We start from the raw sequence: 21,075 nt of genomic DNA, 5'->3' as shown, positions 1-21,075 counted from the left end.
GGCCCACGCGGTACAGGGACACACGGGCAACAAAACACATGTATAAAATGTAGCTTTAACGTCTTTTTAAGTGGAGCTGGGTGGTGGTGGTGGTGGTGGTGGTGGTGGTGGTGGTGGTGGTGGTGCACGCCTTTAATCCCAGGACTTGAGAGACAGAGCCAGGCGGATATCTATGTGTTCAAGGCCAGCCTGGTCTTACAGAGCAAGATCCAGGGCAGGCACCAAAACTACGCAGAGAAACCCTGTCTAAAAAGTTAAGGTTGAACCTAGACTAAGTTTACTAGGCAGGGCTACGCAGTGGGGTCTCCTCTAGAGTGTGAGACATGATCACCGGGCTGTAGAACTCCAGGACCACTAGCCCTGTGACGGGCATTTTCCACTCTCGGTCATTGTCAGACCTCTCAACTGCCTTATGATGAAAAGACACAAGTGGATCCAGACCCAGAACGGCTCATCTTTCAGTCCAAGTTTGCAGAGCCAGCATATGACCTGTGAGGCGCTTGTCCTGCGTCCTGGTCCCAATTTGATCGGCTCCCACTGCCCAGCCCATGTCTGCCTGGATCCCAGGTTTTTTTCAACCTTTTCGCCTGTGACCCTGGACGGCCCTGCAGAGCCTGTGACGCAGTGAGTGGTGTCTGTCCTCAGGGCTCCCCTCCCTGCTGCTAAAGCCCCAAACAGGGACTGTATTTTCCCTGGGGCCTAAGGACAGCCGAGCCTGAGCCTGGGGAAGTGGTCGGATCCACAGTGTTAGGGAACTTAGAGGAACAGGTCTAGGCATCTCCAGTACCATCTCCTTTCCCAAAGAGCAAGGGAGAGCCCAGGGCCCAGTTGGTAGCAGCTGCCAATAGCCAGCCCCGTGGGCACTGAGTACAGGAGGTACTGGAGTGGTTAGTTTAAAGCTGAATACCGGCTAGTGGCTGGACCCAGACACGCACATCAGCGTGGACACGGGCCACCTAGGCAGTGAGCAAAAGTTCCAAGGCCAAGCAGCTCAAGAGGTCGGTGCAGGCACTAGGTCCACCACACTTGGGGGGGGGGGGGCGGGGGGGGGCACAGGCAACAGAGGACCTGCCCCAACCCCTCAGGACAGAGGCTTACAGTGGGTGGGCCTGGGCCTTCTAGAAAGTTCTCTGAGAATAACAGATGTGATGATAGGGAGTACCAACCAAGACTTAAGGGCTGGGTAAGATGCAGCACTATTTGGAGCCCACCGCTGGGTACCCCAATCCTTAGTGCAGAGTGCTCCCGGGCCAGCGGCCCTCCCTCTGGGGCGGGGCCAACCAACGCCCAGCTCCCGGGTAAGAACTCCAGGCCTCCAAGCTGTCCCCTTCCCCCCCACCCCCACCCCACCCCCGTGCTCTCTGCCCCCACTGTGAGGCCTGTTTTCTCCTGGTTCCTCCAGGGAGGAGGGAAGATATTCCTTATAAGGAAGCCCTAGCTTCTGCAGGGCACTTGGGGAGGGAGTGGGACCGGACTTGTGTCCCGCGCGACCCGCCCATTTCCCGCTCTTTTCGTGGGCGCCCAGACGGCAGACTGAGGTTTCCTTTTGTTTAATGAAGCGTTCAATTGCACGTGAATCTTCAGTGAAGTCCTGAGCGCGACGTGTACTTGTGCGTGTGTGCGGGGCGTCCCAGCCCCCAGCCTGCACACTCCTCCCATTCCTCCCCGGTCCTCCGGGCTCCAGTCTTTCCTGTAACCTTCCAGCCAATCAGTCTTCAGGCCAGGTCCAAGTCCCAACTTGCCCAAGAGCGGAGCCTCGGCAGGGAGCCGACTCGGCGGGAGCAAAGTCAGGTGACCCGGGGGGGGGGGGGGGGGGCTCGGAGGGTGCTCACCGCCAGCCCCAAGGCTAGGATGTGCACCATGACAGCAGCCAACCCGACAGCCTGGGGACCCGGGGCGTCGGCCGAGCTGCAGGGGAAGGAGGGTCTTATGGGGCCCCCACTAAAGGAGGGAGTGCCAGGGTGAAGGAGGATAGGAGGGGCATTGCTAATGCTGTTTCCCTAAACCTAGGGAGGCTCAGGGCACAGCAGGACGCGTTGCTAGAGAGACCCTTTCCTCTAGTCACCTCTTCTGGGTCCGAAACTGTCGGAAGAGCCACTGGACAACGAAGGGCCACAGGATCAAGAAGAGCAGCGTGGGAGCCGAAAGCCCTAGGGGCCAAAGCCGAGTCCTGGGCGGCCTCTGCAGCCAAGAGGGAAGGCGTCAGAAGCCAGCCCAGGTTCATACCATATCCCCGCCCCCCTTTTTTTTTTTTTACCTTGCTTGCTTTTGTGTGTGTGTGTGTGTGTGTGTGTGTGTGTGTGTGTGTGTGTGTGTGTGTTTAGAGACAGGGTTTCTCTGTGTAGCTTTGGTGCCTGTCCTGGATCTCGCTCTGTAGACCAGGATGGCCTCGAACTCACAGAGATCGCCTGGCTCTGCCTCCCCAGCCCAGATTCAGTACAGCCCTCCTAGTAGCTTGCTTCCAGACTCATTCTGCATGACCTCCCTGAGACTGGGAAGGTGCCCCACTAGCCTGCGGTCCTCACCCTCACCCTCCTCTCTCACACAGGGGTCCAGGTGATAGGAGAGACTGTGGGAGAGACCAGCTTCCAAGCCCGCTCCTCCAGGCTGCAAAGAAGGACCCGGCTAGTAGGGATAAAGACCTGTACTGTAAAGCACATACCACATATTTCAAGCAAGGCCCCGGGGTTCTCAGATGTTAGTTTCTAAATATCTATTCTAGAAGGAGCTGGGACGTCTGGGGGGAGTAGCTGATTCTAGGGTCGGGGCAGGGAAGGTGAGGCAGCGTGAGACTAAAAAGCTAGAGGGCCCCTAAAAGATGAACTAAGGGTCTAAGAACAGGATCTGGCTTGAAAGGATCTCCAAAGTTGTGATAGTCTAGTTTAAAAAAAAAAAAAAATGTAGGGAGCTGATAAGATAGTTCACCGGCTAAAGCCTGCCATACACCCCTGATGTCCGAGTTCAATCCCCAGAGCCTACAGAAAGGTAGGAGAGAACCAAAGTTTTCCACACACACACACACACACACACACACACACACACACACACACACAGCAGTGCACACACATGGTGCATGGACATACGTTCAGGCAAAAAAGTGCTGGGTTCAAACCCCAGAACTGCAAAAAACAAAAGAATGATTACAGATGATTAAAATGATGAGTCTTTAAAATTTAGGAGTCTGTGACGATAAGAAAACTAGAAAGGATACCACTGAGGAGGCTTGCCAGCCAATCCCTTGCTTTAAATATTAATTAGGGTCTGGAGAGAGGCCTTAGCAGTTAAGAGCACTTGTTGGTCTTGCAGAGAGGCTAAGTTTGGTTCCCAGCACCACATGATGATTCACAGCCATCCATAGCTCCAGTTTCAGGGGACCCGACACTCTCTTGAACTTCATGGGCACAAGGCACAAACACGTCACACAGACATGCATGCAGGCAAAATACTCAAGGACGTGAAATTAATGTTAACAAATAAATAATTAAATAATCAATCCCAGGCTGGGGATGCAGCTCAGTGGTGCCCGAACTTGCTAGCATGTGTGAGGCCCTGTGCTCCGCCCCAGCACCGTAAAACACAACAAAAGATGAAGATGAGCACACACCTTTAATCCCAGCACTGGGTGGGGGGAGCAGAGCCAGGCAGATCTCTGTGAGTTCGAGGCCAGTCTGGTCTACCGAGTGAGATCCAGGACAGGCACCAAAGCTACAGAGAGAAACCCTAAAAACCAAAAAAAAAAAAAAAAAAAAAAAAAAGATGGGCATGGAGGCCCTTGCTTGTAATCCTAGCACTCAGGAGGCTGAGGCAGGAGGATCATGGGTGAATTCTAAGGCTAGACTGGCCTACATATCAGGACCCTGTCTCAAAGAAAAAGAAAAAAGGAGGAAGAGGAGGAAGAACAGGGTCCTGTTTCAAAAAAGAAGCTGAAAAAGAAATATTGTTTTTTCCAGGGTTAACAACTTTGTTTCAGGAAACCTTACAGAAAACAAAATGTTAACCTGTTGGAAGAATAAGAGAATTGAAAATCAGATTTTTTTGCAAGCACTAAATAAATTGCTGTCCAGGCAAAGATGAACAGTTGCCAAACACAGTATGGCAAGTAGTTGATGAACTGGATATTCCATGGCTTCAGAAGGAAAACTTGACATCATGGAGGTGGGGCCAGACTGTCACCCTTGCATCCAGACCAGCAGTACACACTAGATAGACTCACTAGTGTTAGAGGGCCAGATCCCACCTGTCCCATGAGTGTCCCCTGATGTGAGGGACATCACTCTGATATGGCTTGTTTGTAAAACAATAATGGTTTTGTTTTATTTATTTGTGTGTGTGTGTGTGTGTGTATATGTGTGTGTGTGTATGTGGGGGTGGATACCTATCACGGTCTGACTCCCTGGAGCTGAAGTTCCAGGCATTTCTGAGCTGCCTGACGTGATGCAAGGAATCGACCTCAGGGTCTCTGGATGAATAGGAAGCACTCTTAATAGCTGATCAATCTTCCCAGCCCCCCAGATTTCTGTTTTTAATTTATTAAAGGTCTTATTTTATAGTTCAAGATGGCCTGGAACTCACAGCAACCCTCCTGTCTCAGCCTCCAAAGTGCTAGGATTACAAGTGTAAACTACATTGGGCAGCAGAGGGAAGGAGACAGGCAAGCAAATCACCATGAGTTCAAGACCGGCCTGGTCTACATAGTGAGTTCTAGGCTAGCCAGAGCTACCCAGTGAGACTCTATCTCAAACAGAACAAAACAAACAAACAAACCCCAAGGGCTAGCTAGATGACTCAGTAGTTAAGAACACTTGCTGCTCTTGCAGAGGACCTGGCATTCACCTGGCAGCTCACAACTGTCTTGGATTCCAGTTTCAGCGGATCTAACACCCTCTTCTGACTTCTGAGGATACCAGGCACACATGTGGTACACAGACTTCCATGCAGGCAAAACACTCATACACATCAAATAAATGTAACTAAAAAACCCAAAACACTAAAAGCAAAAACTTGTCTCTGATGGAACCTTGACCAGGATGCTTAGCGGGATATTAAACCTGTCTTTGTATCTCATTTCACAGGAAACCAGACATGATTAGACCCCAAAGTGGGACACTCTGCATGCCCCATGCCAGGACAAGTTTAGGCTGAGGAATGGTGGATGCTGAGCTGAATGGCCTAGGTCTGGCACCTGCCTTCTTGCAAAGTCAACAACAGCAATAATGATGCCGAACTATGGACACTGTAACCCTGTACCGGACCACAGCAGCTGGAAAGGCAGTTTCACGACAACTAGGAAAATCTGAGCTTGGACTGGCTATCTGGTGATACTAAAGAATTGTAATGAAATATATTCAGAGTAGAACTTTATGGATGTGTGTGTACATATACATACATACATATACATACACTTTTTTTTTTTTTCTTTTTGGCTGGCTTAGGACTCAGTGTGTAGCTTAGGCAAGCCTCAAATTTCATGAATCCTCCTGACTCTGCCTCCAGGGTGTTAGGATTGTAGGTATGCTGTAACAATCTACTTAAGAATGCTGAGGATCAAGCCAGGTGGTGGTGGCACACGCCTTTCATCCCAGCATTTGGGAGGCAGAGGCAGGTAGATGTTTTGAGTTCTAGGACAGCCATGGCCACACAAAGAAACCCTGTCACGAAAAACTTGAAAACAACAACAAAATGCTTAGGATCAATGAGAAGGGTTAGCAAGAAAGGATGCTTGCAGCCAATACTGATGACCCTACTTTAATCTCCAGGACTCACATGGCAATTGTCCTGTGACCTCCACATGTGTTCCAAGGTATGCATGCACATGTACACACACACACACACACACACACACACACACAGTCACCCCCCACCCCATTTTAGCCAGGCCTGATGTCACAGGTCAGTGATTTCAGTTAGGGTAGCAAAGGCTAGCTTTAAACTTCTCTTCTCCCCTCTTGGTGGTGCTAGGTTGAGCCTAGAGCGCCCTGGCTCCTAGGGAAATGCCCCATTGCTGAGCTGTCTCCCAGCCTGCCCCAGCCACTCCATCATCTATAAAACAGACTCCAATTTCAAATGGGCAACTTAGTAAGACCTTGTCTCAAGTAATAAACGAGCTGGTGATGTGGCTCAGGGGTAGAGCCCTTGCTTAGAAATCCCTAGTACAAGATGGGGGGGGGGTAGCTTGGGAAGGGGGATCCTTGGCATTTCAAGTGGGTAAAAGGTAAAACAGAAAAATGATGCTATGGGGGAGGGGAGGCAGTGTTGAAATCCCTGTCACCAGGGCTCAGATCCACCATGCTCAGTAGGTTAGGGGTCACACCAGAGATCTCCAAATAGATCGAGCAGGCCCATGCCTGTTTTGGACACCCTTTAACGAGGCTTCTCACTAGGGTGGGCACCAGGAGACTTGGGGCCACCCCGTGCTTCATCACTGGCTATTAGCCATCACAACACTAACAAGAGAGCCCATTGGAGGAGATTGCCAGGTACCGGGGACTGCAAAAGCAGTTCAGTGAAGGTCGCCCATGTTGTGTGCCCCCAGGTAAGCGGAAATTCTCAGACCTCAATTTCCTCTTCTGCAAAAGGGAAATAAAGCCAGGAGTGGTGGGGAAGGCCTGTAATCTCAGCTTTGGGAGGCTGAGGCAGGGGGATTGTAAATTCTAAGCCTTTGGGCTACATAGCAAGATCATGCCACAAATAGACAAAAGCCATATATGTGTGTGTGTGTGTGTGTGTGTGTGTGTGTGTGTGTGTATGAGACAGAGAGAGAGAGAGGAAGGGAGAGAGAGAGAGGAAGAAGGAGGGAAAGGGAATGAGAGGATATCAGTAAATCAGCAGCAAGGCAAAGAACTGGTCTAGATTAAAAAACATTTATGCAGGGGGGTGGGAGGATGGGGGTAGGGGGAGGGGCATACTCCTTTAATCTCAGCACTTGGGAGGCAGAGGCAGGCGGATCTCTGTGAGTTTGAGGCCAGCCTGGGCTACAAAGTGAGTTTCAGGACAGCCAGAGCTATTACACAGAGAAACTCTGTCTCAAAAAAATGGAAAAAAAATAAATAAAATAAAAATATAAAACATTTAGGCCAGCTGGGTGGTGGTGGCACATGCCTTTAATCCCAGCATTCGGCGGGTGGAGGCAGGAGGATCTCTGTGAATTCGAGGCCAGCCTGGGCTACAGGGCTAGTTCCAGGACAGCCAGGGATGTTACACAGAGAAACCCAAAAAAGCAAGGCAAAAAATAAAAAGCAAAACAACAACAAAAATAACAAAGAAAGAAAAGTTAAAAAAAAAAACAAAAAAAACAAAACAACAACAACAAAAAAAAAAAACCAAAAAAAAAAAACCAAAACCACAAAAACAGGCGCCCAGGCAGAGTGGCTCATGTCTATAATCCCAGCATGCCCAAGCCTGAGACAGGTAGATTACCAGAAGAGCAGCCTGGGCTACATACTGAGTCCCTGACCAGCCTAGGTTATAGGCCTGAGTCCCTGTCTCACACAAGACAAATGAAAACACAACAAAAGGATACTTAGAATAGGAGTGTAAGCCGGGCGGTGGTGGCGCACGCCTTTGATCCCAGCACCCGGGAGGCAGAGGCAGGCGGATCTCTGTGAGTTCAAGTCCAGCCTGGACTACAGAGTGAGATCCAGGATAGGCACCAAAACTACACAGAGAAACCCTGTCTCAGAAAAAAAAGAATAGGAGTGTAACTGTGCTCTGAACTGCTCTGCATGAGATGGGGTGCGGGGAGATGAAAGGTGCGAAGCTGAACTGTGGGGGTAAACCCCAAATCTAGGAACAGGGTGCCAGTTGAAGGCCCTCAGTGACCCCATCTCCAGTGAAAAAAGCAGACACTTGGTGGCCCTTCCAACTCTGAGAAGTGACTCCCTGCTTGGTTTTTCTTGGGCAGAGATGGGTGATCAGTGCAGGGTCCCTCTTTCCTAGTGGGCTCTTCCCACACTCCCCCGACCCATCAATGGCTTCCCTGACCAGAATAGCAGCTGCACCATTCTTGGCACTGAGCAGCGGACAGGTGGAGTCACGGGGTCAAAGCCCCTCACAGCTGACTGAGGAATCCAGAGGAGAGTTCTGAGGCACCCTCGCCCGATCTTTTAGTGAAGGAGGCAGGCACTCACCTGCTCCCGTGGCTGGGGCTTGCTCTCCAGGCTCTGCAGTCTCCTCTGGACATTCCTCATGCTTTCCTGCATGGCCCGGACTGTCCCTACCAGCCATCTGTCCAATTCCTGGGGTCCCATCAGGCTGCCTTCCAACCCCTCTGTGGAGCATAGAGACACAGGGAAGGGGGCTCAGGAGAGAGACAATCTGCACAAGCTGGGGCAGGTCCAGAGAAGTGTAAGAGTGCTGTCCCTGTCCCCAGTGAGGTCTTTACAAGGTCCATCCGTTCAGAGGACTGAGTAATGGGCTGCTGGAACGCAGCTCAATCCTAGCATTTGCCACTGATTAGCTATGTGACTCTGGGCAAAACATTCACTTCTCCGAGCCTTGTTTTAGCTCCTGAAAATTAGGGGGAGATGTCCTCTTCCTCAGGCACCTGGTCTGCTCAGGGGAATCAACAACCAGTTCATGAAAGTATCCCTTTGGCAATTTAGCACACAGGAAGTTCTAACAGAGATAAAGCAGACAGAACTCACTGTCGTCCTCTGAGAATTCCAAAAGGGAGACACAGAGAGAGGACAACTTCCCAATGCCATGCACCTGTGTCTGTACGTTGCCTTTGCTGAGGGTCAGAGGCCAGCCACCTCAGGAAGAGCGGGGACAGGGATTTTGCTCTCCTGGGCAGGCATTTGCCTGTCGGGTAGCCCTCCCAGGCTGCTCTCAGTGGGCCCACGGGACTTTCACCTTTGCCCACGGGACTTTCACCTTTGTCCTAAGAAAGCAACCCAGGGAAGGCTTGGGGTACCAGGGCTATGGGCGGGGTAGAGAGTTCACCTTTCTCACTGGGGGGCTCAGGGCTGCTTCCGGTGTCCAGCTCTCTGCCGGTTGCTCCCCTCTGCTCTGCCCAAGGCTGCTGAGATGAGTCCCAGGTCTCAGGGGGGAGGCGGGGCGGCTCTGGCCCAGCGGGAACAGGGGACAAGAGAGACGGTCTCACCAACTCTGGCTCTAGCTGCTCCAGGGAGTCACAGAAAACCTCCAGCTCCAAGTCCCGGGGTGGCGGGGACTCTGGGGGAGGGGAGAGGAAAGGCTCTTGCCAAGGGCAGCTGCACTGGGGTTGGGGTTCCTGCTCCAGAGGGAGGGGAGGGCAGGCAGCTGAGTACCAAGCCCTTCCTTAGGGGACCTAGAGTTCTTGCCATAGCGGGAACGGTGGGCCCAAGACAGGAGACCCTGACGACAGTCTCGGAGCCTCCCCTTGGCCTCGGAGAGCACAGGAAGTCTCAGTGTCCCTGGACATACGCTCTAAAGGGGGCAGTGTGACATCGAGCTTCTCCCCTCCTGGAGGTGTCCCTTCCCGGCCTCGGTCTGGCTCTGGGTCTCTCCTGCCCAACACTAACCTGGGCTTGGAGGAGGTACAGGCTCCTTGGGGAGGCAAGAAGGCTCTGGAGCAGTCTGATCGTCTCTCTGCGGCACTGGCTCTTTCCAACCTGTCAAGACACCCCAGTCCTCAGAGGGGGCAGGGAAGGGGCTGGCATCTTCCAGGGAGATCAAGTCCCTTGTCCCCATTAGTCACGCTGGTAACTAGCCCAACAGGGGCACTGACTGAGGTCCTCACAGATGCCACACCTGTGGCCCTTTGCTCCTACTGCCCCACAGCAGCCACCCGCCAGCCTACACCTGAGACAGTTCACTCTGTGTTTTCAGGGCTCCCATCCTGGAGATCTGACCTGTGGCCCTTCTCAGGAAGGTGTCTGGGGGCCTCGGCATGTCAGGGATCACCTGGTACAGGGGCTCGAAATAACCAAACATATCCTCTGCCACCTCGCCCAGGGGCACTGTGTCGATCACCTGTGCGGAAAGGTTTCTAATGGGACAGGCAGGCGGCCCCTCCCACCCCACCCCCCATCCCCCTGGGGCCCAGCCTCTCCCCTTACTACTGCATTTTCATGCACCTCCACTTAGTATCTGCCAGGGTCAGATAGGATTGGGAGGAAGGGTAACAGAAAGGTGATGTCCCAAAGGACATCAAGGGACAGACAGGAAACATGGAAGCACAGCCCTAGAAGAGCGAGGAGCAGGCCGCCCTCGGGGACCGAGCTCTACAGCCTGCCCGCCCGCCGGCTCTACCTTTTGTGCAACCAGCTTCATCTCAGAGATGTAGGCGGACATGGCGTCCCTCCTGCTCATCTTGCCCAGGCTGTTCCAGGCATCCCTAGGAGGCAGAGAGAGGGCTGTGAGAAGCTGGATGGCGGCCGGGGCATTTTTAGCCCGGGGGGTAGGGGGGCTCACCACTTGTAACGTCCAATGGGGTCCCAGAACCCAGGCCGGGGAACCAAGCAGGGCCCCATGGTAGCTTGCTTGTAGTAGCTGTAGAATCGCAGCATCTCTTCATAGGAGGGGCGGTAAGAGCCTGAGCGAGGGTTGGGAGGCAGAGGGCACCTCATCAGCCCCAGTTCTGAGAGGACAAATAAAGGCTGCACCTTGGGAGGGCAGAGGTGGCCACGGATCCCACCCATGGCATCCAGAACCGGAAGCAGAGAGGAACCCCACCAAAGCCTAGGGAGGAACTTGTCTGTAAACATTGCAGGGTTCAGGCCCGGTTCCATTTGGGGGGGGGTCGGAGCCTGCCTAACCATCCTGAACCCCCAAATGCCAATCCCTGCGGCCTCACCATTCTTAGGCAGGTTCTGAATGACGCTGACCGCTGCCTGGAACTGTTTCTGGCAGTCGGGCTCTTCCTTCTCAGTGCCCATGCTGCTCCAGACTCTGGAGTCCTACTTTGGAGCCGCTCTGCAAGAGTGAGTGTCAGTGTGACCGGGCCTCACGGTCCACGGTGGCACTGTGAGCCACTGGTCCAGTTCCCAGAGAGGCAAACTAAGTCCCAAGACCCGAGCGCTACCCCAGGAGGCCAGAAGTTGAGCTGAGGAGGGTCCTTCTCCTACCTCAAGGCAGCGTCAATGGACCCAGAGTGGCGAGGACCACCAGCGCGGCCATGGGTGGGAGGAAAGGCAGGTGGCAAGGGTCTCAGAGCCATTCACGTCCCCAGATGCACCCCTCTAGGCTGCCCATTTCCAGTTCCTGAACGGGCGAATCAGCGAGCGAGGAGGAGTCAGGGTGGGACGAACATCCCACCCTGGCTCCCTGCGCCCCGGCCCCCCACTCACCCTCGGGCGCCCACTGCCGGAACACCGGGGTCCTCTTCTCACCACTAACCAGGGGTTTCCGATTGACCTCTGGGTCCAGAGGGGCAGGAATAGGGCGGGACGCCAAGCGAGACTAAAGTGAAGCCAATGAGAGGCACCGTTTCACATTCGGCTTCTACACCCTAACCAGTCAGAAAGGCTCTTTCAAGACTATGCAAATAGTTTCGCCCTGCCGCTCCCATTCAGGAGGGGCTAAATTGTGGGTCGCACCCCGCGCAGCCCGACGGCCAGCGGCGGGCTGCAGCGCCTCCCGGTGGACACACCGAATGGTGGCCGAGTCCTCGCGCCCCCTGGTGGACACTCACGGGAGTTGGTCGGCTGATGCTCTTGGAACACGTCTACGCTGGCATTAGAAGCGAGTCCTGGAGCCCAGCGTTCCGCAGGAGGGACACTGGAGCTGAGTTTTGGAAAAACCAAGAATAAACCAGAAAAAAAAACGAAAAAGAACATTCCTGGAAGGAATCGAAGATCAAAAGCAGAGGCGAAGGTTTGACGATTAGAAAGTTCCAGATCGCAGAGGTGGTGGGGACTCAAGCTAGCCTACGGAATTGCTAGGACTCGGATACAGGGGGACAGAATACAGCGGGGCAAGTAGACAACGATTCTAGGACCCGAGAAACCCACCTTTTAGCGTGGGGACGCCTGGCCGCTGCCAAGCACCAGCTCTCTGCCCCTACCCAAAGCTTGTGCTCGAGGGCCACCCGGACATCCCACCCACCCTTCGCATTCACAAGTGTACATCTAACACTCCACCGGCACCCATAAAAGGAGGCTTTCCACGGGCTGACGTCACCAACACCTTCTCAGAGTGCGGTGCAGCTCCCCTGACCAAGGATGGAGTGTCACACGCTTTGGTGTACCAAGCCTCTTAAGCTTTGAACCCCAGAACCAGTTTCTGGACTCTAAACTTAGTCGCACCTCAGCCTTCAAATCAGTTAGCTTGGAGACCTCCACCTCTAAGGGGTGGCTACGGGCTCGGAGCCGGGAGGTTAATCGATGACGTCACTGCCCCAGCCTCCCGCCCCGATCCCTGCGCAGCTCTGTTCTGGGGTTCTATGGGCTTTCCCCCCCAACCCAAGGACCCTTTAGCCCAGGACGAGCCTCTGTAGACCTGTCCCCTGTCTGGTTCCCTAAGGGACCCTGCAAAGGTGGATGGAGTAGGGTCCTGGGTCTTAACGGAGTCAGGGTCCCCAGAAAGAAGTGTCTGTGCGGGTGGACAGTCCTCTCCCCCTAGGGTACTCAGTCCCCTCCCACAGGGACTCTGGCCACTCGTGGGGAGGAGATCCGGAGACCTCTGGGGAAACGGAAAGACGGACTCACTAGCAGGGGCGAACGCGCAGACACGGGGACGAAGAGCTCCGGGCCTGGGGTCCTGCAGGCACCTTGCGCCGCCCACTCTCGGCCTCGCTCCTCCCGCCGCCACCTCGCCCCTCCCTCTCTCCCTCCTCCCGAGGTCTCCTCCTCCTCCCGACTCTCACGGCGCCGCTAAGTTTCTTTGCTCGGGACCGCGCACCGGGCGCGGGCTGGGCGCGAGCCGTGTGCCGGTTGCCCCATCCTCGCGCACAGACCCCGGGCCAGCTCCGGCCCCCCTTGGACCATGCTGTGCGGCAGCTGGAGAAGGAGCCGTCGCTCTCCCGAGGAACCGCGGGTGGCCGCCCAGGTCGCAACGCCCCTCGCGCTCCCGCCCTCGCCCGCGTCACCGGACAGCGGCACCAAGAGGCCTGGGCTGCGGGCACTGAAGAAGATGGGTCAGTGACACTCAAGGATGGGTCCGGGTGGGCACGAACGGTCTCTAGGGACAACCTGGAAGGAGCGGGAGTACAGGCCAACTGGCTTCCCAGGGTGCGTGGCGCTAGGGAGGACCTGACCTAGAGCATCAGTTGGGGGTCACACCTGGGGTCACCACAGTCCCAGGCTGTGCCAGAAGGCCTGGATACCCTTACAGTCTCATCAGGAGGCGCCCGCCGGGCCGTGCTGAAGTGAGAATTGGGGCTAGGGGCATGGATAGGGTCGCAGGAGCGAGAGATAAAATCTTGGAGTTAGGTTGGGGATGTAGCTCAAATGGTAGAGTGCTTGCCTAGTTGTAGGTTCGATCCCCAGTATCACATTCCTAACAGCTCATCAACTTACTGTTGGTAATCCCCCAGCACTGGAGAGGTGGGGGTAAGTGGATCAGAAGTTCAAGGTCATTCTCCACTACACAGTAATTAATACATATATCCCAACCTGGGATATGAGACCCCTGTCTCAAAAAAAAAAATACATACTTTAAAAACTTGGAATGCACTCCCCCCCACCCCTCTAGTGCTACCTGAGGTCTACGGGCATCTCACAGACCTGCTGCTCTTGACCCTGAGGAGCCGGTTACAGATGTAAAGCCTCAGGAAGACTCCAGACTCCCAAGCCGGCCCTGTAACCCTCAGGTCCTCTCTGCCAGGAGCAGCCACAAAGTCCTGGCATGACTGGGGATGGTGTGAGACAGTCCAGGTTCCAGAAGTAGTGAAGTCACTAGTTGTCGAGGAGTCCCAGAGTCAGCTCAGGACTGTGCTGGTTTGCAGGTGTGTCAGACTCACCCTCCTGAGGCAGGTGGCCTAATCCCCATTTCATGGAGGAGGAAACTGACTCAGACATCAAAGAATTTTGTCTAGGGCACTCAGACTGTGTACTATCACAACTGACACTCTCACAGTCGGGGCAAGATGGGACTCACGGGGCTCGAACAAGGGGAACAAGGGAAAGCGCTTTATAAACTGTAAAGTGCTGGAAACTGAAGAGCTTTGTTGGAACTGCCACCCTCAAGACAGAATTTGGGGGTCCCGAATGCCAGCCTGGGCTTCCCTTCACAGCTGTCCTCTCCTCTTCCTCATTCCATCTGAATGTATGGAAGCCACTCTGAGCACTATGCCTAAGGCAGGTCTTTACCCTGCCCTCCGTGAGGTCATTCAAGAGGTCATCAGTATTTACGGACCCAACAGCAGACAGGCCAGTCACAGTCCTGCCCTCAGAGAGCTAAACGACAAAGTGAAGGAAGGGGTCAGAAGACAGGCCTTGAGGAAGGGGGAGTAGATCGCGATGCTGGGGAAACAGGGGGGACCCCACTGAACCCCAGAACTTAAAGGATGCGCGTATGGATGGGAGAGAGGCAGAAGGACCCCTTGGGGTCCCTCGCTTTGTTTAGATGGCAGTAAGGGTCCCAGAAAGGCCACCGGCAGGAACCGTAAGTGAGTTAGAGGAGTGGATGGACAGGAGGGTGGTCCAAACGGGGGCGAAAGGAGGCCTGGTTGGAAGGAGGCAGAGGAGTAGCTTGGGAAGCAGTATTGGGACTCAGGCGGTGTGGCGTGGGGAGGAGGATCCAGAGCCACCAATATGACTGGGACGACTCCCTATGAAATCAGGAGTCTCTGGTTAGAGGTGGCACTATTCTGTGACCTCATGGTTAGGGGTTGGCCGTGTGAGGTGACCTGCCACCGAGGCAGGACAGAGCTGTCAGGAGAAGCAGCCTGAGCCATTGGCCCCTAGGGGTTATGGATGTGGCTGGAGACAGAGACGAAGCTATCACACACCAGCTCTCCTTTGCTCCTGTGTCCATTTTTGCTGAGCCCCATCAGTGGCCACAGCGCTAGGCCAGGGGCTGAGGCCACAAAGGAGGGTGACCGAGGCTTGGCCCAGAGGCACATAATGTGCTAGGAAGAGACTTGTAGACACGTAATTACAGGAGAGCACTTGGGCAGGAGTCAGCTGAGCATGGCTGCACTGGAGCTCTGGCTGGTTCATCGTGGAACTATGTACATATCAGAATGTCATCTGTGCCCTTCCTGCCACTACTGGCTGGTTCTGTCCCGCTGAGTGATTGCTGAGTGACCATAGAGAAAGGAATCCCAGTGTGTAGGGAATGTTACTTCCCCCAAGCCATGCCGACCTCTGTGCTGAGCGCGGGGATAAGGCAGAAACAAACCCAGTGGGCCTAGGGCCCAGCCCATGGTCCCCAGATGGCTAAAGCCTAGGCCTGTCACCAAGGTAACTCCCATCCCCATCCGCCCCTCCCGAGATGACCCCCATCACCCCCGATCAGGCTAAGAGAAAACAGATCTTATTTCAGGTCAAGGAACTGGAGCAGGAGTATCTCAGGGGACCCGAGGGAGGAAAAGGCCTGTGGAGCCACCGTAGGGAACTAGGCCAAGCGCAGGGGAGGAGAGAATCTGAGTGGGAGCCATTTGCAGGGCCGCCGGGCTGGGCCTGAACATTACTGTCCACTGAGCTTGCCGCAGACTTCATCCTGCTTATCTCCAGTCATTCCTGGAGCATGTGTCCTCCTCCATGACAGAGAGACAGGAGACGGCAGGGTCAAGCCCCTTGCCAGGCAGCCATTAAGAAACCCTGGCTGCCTGCCACCCACAGTCAAGGTTCCAATGACACACTTTATTATCATAATTAATGAGTACCGACACCTCCAGATCACCATGCCATGTGCTCTGTGTATCATCTCATTTAGCGTCCACAGTTCCATGAGATAGACAGTGCCACGAGCTTCATTTTTTTCAAGAGATAGCAGGCTCAGAGAGGGATCGAGGCCAGAAGTAAAGCCAGCTGTGGTGACCCATGCCTGGGATCCCAGCCCTGGAGAGACGGAGAGGCCAGCCTGGTGGTGTACATACTGAGTTCCAGACCAGAAAGGGCTGTGTATCGAGACTTTGTCTCCAAAAAAGAAAAAAAAAAAAAAAAGCTAAAAGGGATGGAGAGATTCGAACCCAGGCAGTATGGTCCAGAGTCTGGGCTCTAAACACAGAGATGAAAGAGATGTTCATCTGGGAAGGGCCTGCTGTTCCTCACAGATGAACTCCCAGGGTTGCCAATGAAATATAGGATGTTAGGATGTTAAATTGATTTGATTTGGTTTGGTTTTGGGTGTTTTTGTTGTTGTTGTTGTTTTGGTTTTTCGAGACAGGGTTTCTCTGTGTAGTCTTGTCTGTCCTGGACCTTGCTGTTTAGGCCAGGCTGCCCTCAAACTCGCAGAGATCTGCCTGCCTCTGTCTTCCGAGTGCTGGGAGAAAAGACATGCGCCACCAATGCTCGATGCTTAATTTGAACGTTGGGTGGACAATGAATAATCTTGGACATAGAGATGTATCTGTCTACCTCTAGAATGTGTATGTAAATTATAAATCCATGGTCACGTCTAATTTTTTTTTGGTCTGGTGCTGAGGATGGAACCTAGGGCCTTGAGCATGCTGGACAGGCACTGAACAGCATCCTCCGCCCCATAGGACATGCTTACACTAAAAAGGTATTTGTTGTTTATCTTAAAGCCACGTGTAAAGGATTGCCTCCATTTTTCCTTCAGCCACCCCACTCTCCCCAGCCTGTCTGCGCCTGTGCCTTCATGCCCCGCCCAGACCCCTAATCCTCTCAGCGTACAGAGAGCTGAGTAGGCACGATCTGGTTCACACCCTCCCTGCTTGCTCACTCTGACGAGCACTCCTGGGTGAGGGGCCTTTCCCGATGGCCTGTCCAGGATGTTCCCTGCAGGGTGAGTGGGGCTGGCCTGATGGCACGAGGGGGGCTTCCAGAGACCTTAGAAGTAGCAGGCACCTGGACTGGGTGGCCGGGAGGGCAGGACAGCTTTATAGCTTCCCCACCTCCTCATCCCTTGACCCCATTCGATGCCTGTTCCGGCCCAGCCAAGCCCAGAAGGTACCACACCCTCAACTCCCTGGCCCACAGGCCTCTGGGGAAGCCCTGCCTACACGTCCTGCTTTTCTTGATTTTTTCCCAGGGAAGTTATGGAATAACACTGGCCTCCGTGTGATGGCCAGCTGGAACAGGGGACATCCTTGGTACCTGGGACAGTGGGGCTGGCTAAGGGACTAGGGTGGGAAGGTCACTGGAAACATGGCTGTTGTGTCGTGTGTCTTTTGTGTGGAAAAGTCCAGCACTTCATGGAAATGCAGCTGCCTCCCACTCCCCTCTCACACACGTTGGCAGGAGCAGTTGGCTGCCCTGTTCCTGCATGTCTCACATTCCTGCCAGAGCCCTGTGTGCACTTCCTGACTGACAGTGCAGTGCAGTAGTGTACACACACACACACACACACACACACACACACTGCTTTCGTCCCCAGGCGGACCCACCTTCCTCCCACCCCACCCACGGGTCTAGACAAACACACAGGTACAATCCTCCCCCATTATATTCACACCCTACACTGCACACACCCTCTGTTAAACGCTCACAACCTTACAGCCGGTCTGCACCAGCCTGCCCCGGCCTCTGCCCACTACCCAGCCCCTTGCCTTGGGTGTCCACTGTTCACCATTGCCCTCTCTGAGCTTCAGTGCCCTGTCTTGTCATAGGGTCTGGGAGCCCTGTCCAGGAGACTGCCTCCCACCTTGGCTGCCCAGACAGAATTGCATAGGCCCCGCCCCCCACCCCCAAGGGCCCTGGTCCGGGTGGATGTACAGGTATGCATGTATACCTTTTCCTCACCTCTGTCTGCATGAACCCTTTGGAACAGCCGAGCAGCAGGCTCAGGGACGGCGTCTGAGTCCCAGATGACAATGCTGCCCTGGGCCTGAGGCAACTCGGTCCTGGCTTGGAGAGGGACAAAGATGGACACCATAGGCCTGAGGAGGGTAGAGCCGCTGGAACCCTGGCGCCCGCCTCTTCCCCCTGGGCTCCCAGTCACTTCCACAGAGCCTGTCCCTGTTCCCTCATTTACTGAACAGCCAGAGTGCCGAACGACTCTTGCTCCTTCCTCCACGGCAGCCCTTTTGGGCTTTAGACTCCCCCGGCCCCCAGTTCAGTCCACCTCCACCAGCTGGTTAGCCGCTGCGTGACCCGGCCTCGGCAGCTGGAGAGAATAATTCATGTTCAGTGTAATTCAGCTGCTTAACATACAGCCCAGCCAGGGGCAGCACGCGCCTGCCATCCCAACGCGTAAAGGCTGACACAGGAGGATCGCTGCGAGTTTGAGGCCGTCATCTCATCGTTACCCGTGGAAGGCTTTCTCCAGCCCCACGGAGACACTGTAACCATTAGGCGGTCACTGCCCACTTCTCCTCCCTCTGATCTGCTTCCTGTGTCTGCGCAGGGTTCTGTATGTCTCGAATGAGTTCAGGCATAAGGTCTGTGTCACTGGGGGACCCAACTTCTTCGGTATGGTGCCTGTCAGGTGTAACAGATTTCACTTTTATTGTTGTTTTTGTTGATGTTGTTATTTTAGCGATTGTCTCGCTGTGTAGCCCAGGTTAGTCCTTGAACTCTTGGTAAACCCTGCCTCAGCCTCCCGAAAGCTCGGCCTTCCCTTGCATCTCACCCATCTCTGCTTCTCCGTTCGTCTCCGATGAACTCTTGGGTTCTTTCCACCTCTGGCTCTCCACCCTCGTTTTTTTCCTGCTGTGATTTCATGACCGCTGCCCTTCCCTCACAGCGGAGAGAGGCTGTGGCCCTAGCCCGGGGTCAGGTGGGAACCCCACAGACGCAGTAGGATGTGGGAGGGGAGGCCTGTACACCTGTGCACCTGAGCTTCTAGTGGATGGGACACCCGTGGGACCGGGCCCGGCTGGGCTTACGAATGGTTCCAGGTGGTTGGGTGGAGAGGCAGCCATCGCTGCCCTGGGTCTGGGCCTCCTGCTGGCCTTGCCCCTGACCTTTGTTGACCCCGCTGATACCCCAAGACCCTCTCTCCCTCTCTGCTCATGGCTGAGGAGTACTCACCCGGGGCCCAGCTTGGTTATGGACCCTCACTCTGTATTCTGTTTGACTTTGTTTTTTTTTTTTTTTTTTTTTGGTTGGGAGAGGGTCTTTTTGGCTAAGACAGGGTCTCAGTCTGTAGCCTAGGCTGGCCTCAAACTAGGCACACCTCGTGCCTAATCCTCTCGAGTGCTGAGGTTTCTGGAGTGAGCCACCACACCTGGCTCTGGCTGACTTTTCTATGGGTGTGTGGTTGAGGGGTGAGTGTGGTCGGAGCCCGATGCCACTTGGGTGGGTAGCCTGCCATACCCCTCCCTCCCAACAGACCCTAGAGATCCCGGGGGTAAGGACGGGGTGGGGGGGGGCTGTCATCGTGGAAACCTGCTCCCGTGGGGGCCAGCAGGCTTTAGGACTGCCAGGCTCAACCTCCGTGGCCGGTCTGCAGAAGGCTGGGGACAAAGCAGGTCCACTGTGACTCACCCTCCATTTCCAGGCTTAGTCATTCACCAGCCCCCTCCCCACCCCCTACGGGCTTGGCATCGCAGGACTGGCCCAGCTAGGGGAGGTGACCTCAGCTGAGGAGCCTTTCCAGGCTGAGGGGGTGAAGGAAGGGTGAGCCCGGCTAGCTTTGGTCCCAGGCCTGGTGGCACCACTGCCCCCCCCCCAATGCCCCACGCTCACTTTGTTCTTTCTCTGGATCAGATAATTCCGAGTGCCTGGGTGAATATGATAGGAGGGGGTGAGTCTGGGGCTCCCTTGGCCTAGCTGTATGGAAACAGGGCAGGCACTAGCCCCTGTCCTGACCAGGGGCACGAAAGGGGACTGTGACGGAAGGCCTTGAGAGGCGCCTGCCCCTGAGAACCTGATTTTCAGTCATGATCACCCTCAATCTGTAAGGTAAATTTAGGGGCTGGATCAATAAAGTGCTTGCCTCTCGAGCGCGAGGGCTGAGTTCAGTCCCCGAAACCCACATAGAAAGGTAGGTGCGGTGGCACACCCCTAAATCCCAGCACTGAGGAGGCAGAGCCAGGAAGACCTTTGGGGCTGGCTGCTTAGCCTGTGGACGCACACTGGCACACGCGTAAGCACTTCTGCACATATGATCACGCATCTGCCAGAAAGCCCTAAAAGTGCAATTTTAAAATGCAGATGCCCACGTGCCGGCCCATGCCCGCTGAATGGGCATCTCTGACTCCAGGAGAATTCAATACCCGGCCAGCGCTGTGAACCCAGACCCCAAGGCGTCGGCTCTGAACTCAGGAAAGATAGGGCAGGGCTGCGGAGCATTCAAAGCACTTAGCCCGTCCATCTGCTTTGGAGTCTTTCCATAAATACTAGTTGGAGCCAGGCTCTGGGAGATAAGAGTTCATTCTACCCTTGGGTCTATTAAAGTCTCCTGAGTGGTGGTGGTGATGGTACACACACACACACACACACACACACGCCAGAGGGGAGGGTTGTGTGTCCTCTATCACTCTTTGAGACAGGTTATCTCTCAGGACCTGGAGCCTGGCTGGTGGCCAAGAAGCCGAGTGATCTCTCTCCACCTCCCAGGGCACTGAGATTACAGGCCTGCGGGGCCATGTCCAGCTTTCATGTGGGTTCTGGGAATCGGAACTCAGTTCCTCATGCTTGTGTGGAAAGTGTTTTTACAGCTGAGCCATCGCCTGCCCTTACTGGGCTTTTCTGTGGTTGGTTGGAACTCACATTCTTCCTGCTTCGACGCCCCAAGTGTTGGGATTTGGGGATTTGGGGTTTAGAGGTTGGACACACCTTTTTTATTTTTTTCATTCCTCTTCCTCTTCCTTCTTTTTTTTTTTTTTTAAACAGGGTCTTACTTTGTAGGTACAGATGGCTTGGAATTTGACAAATAGACCAGGCTGGCCTCGAACTCACAGAGATCCGCCTGCTTCTGCCTCCTGAGCGCTGGGATTAAAGGCGTGCACCACCACAGCCTGCTCCTTGTTTGTTTCTAAGATTTACTTTATTTATTAATTATGTGTGTGTGTGAGTGTTCATAACACAAATGTCTCAGTCCCTTTGGAGCTGGAGTTATGAGCCCAGGGCTGCCCTAGGGGGT

At 54.5% G+C, this 21,075-nt stretch overlaps 2 protein-coding genes and 1 long non-coding RNA gene across 14 annotated transcripts in view; 2 read left to right on the top strand and 1 right to left on the bottom strand.

Moving 5' to 3' along the window:
• Positions 1–1,534: 1,534 nt before the first annotated feature.
• On the bottom strand, positions 1,535–12,732 carry Acbd4 (acyl-CoA binding domain containing 4). Of its 11 annotated transcripts, none has more exons than XM_042282917.2 (13): positions 12,627–12,732; positions 11,612–11,703; positions 11,268–11,379; positions 11,046–11,181; positions 10,775–10,893; positions 10,393–10,558; positions 10,231–10,315; positions 9,831–9,951; positions 9,501–9,590; positions 9,101–9,171; positions 8,941–9,019; positions 8,127–8,266; positions 1,535–2,181 (listed from the first exon to the last, which is right to left on the bottom strand). In XM_042282917.2, the coding sequence occupies exons 5-13, from the start codon at positions 10,854–10,856 to the stop codon at positions 2,062–2,064; spliced, it is 954 nt and encodes a 317-aa protein (XP_042138851.1). In that variant the 5' UTR covers positions 10,857–10,893; positions 11,046–11,181; positions 11,268–11,379; positions 11,612–11,703; positions 12,627–12,732; the 3' UTR covers positions 1,535–2,061. The 11 variants fall into 11 exon arrangements, with proteins under 11 accessions (XP_042138851.1, XP_042138852.1, XP_042138854.1 ...); XM_042282918.2 differs by having other exon boundaries at positions 8,941–9,016; XM_042282920.2 differs by having other exon boundaries at positions 8,941–9,016; positions 10,393–10,513; positions 12,627–12,724.
• Positions 1,655–5,361, top strand: LOC121831471 (uncharacterized). Its single transcript, XR_013041918.1, has 3 exons — positions 1,655–1,791; positions 2,011–2,218; positions 5,073–5,361. It is a non-coding gene; the product is annotated as an uncharacterized LOC121831471 (long non-coding RNA).
• A 171-nt stretch (positions 12,733–12,903) lies between the features above and the next one.
• Positions 12,904–21,075, top strand: part of Plcd3 (phospholipase C delta 3) — a 61,798-nt gene continuing 53,626 nt past the window's right edge. For both annotated transcript variants that reach the window (XR_013041917.1, XM_006970571.4), the window contains exon 1: positions 12,904–13,054. Coding sequence is in view for 1 of the 2 variants with exons in the window: in XM_006970571.4 (XP_006970633.1) it covers positions 12,904–13,054 (151 nt within the window). In the remaining variant the exon portion in view is untranslated. The remainder of the gene's footprint in view (positions 13,055–21,075) is intronic.

Source organism: Peromyscus maniculatus, chromosome 8 (genome assembly GCF_049852395.1).
Source record: "Peromyscus maniculatus bairdii isolate BWxNUB_F1_BW_parent chromosome 8, HU_Pman_BW_mat_3.1, whole genome shotgun sequence".
NCBI lineage: Eukaryota > Metazoa > Chordata > Mammalia > Rodentia > Cricetidae > Peromyscus > Peromyscus maniculatus.
The sequence above is the reverse complement of the archived record's forward strand: the minus strand, read 5'-3'. Positions and strand labels throughout refer to the sequence as shown.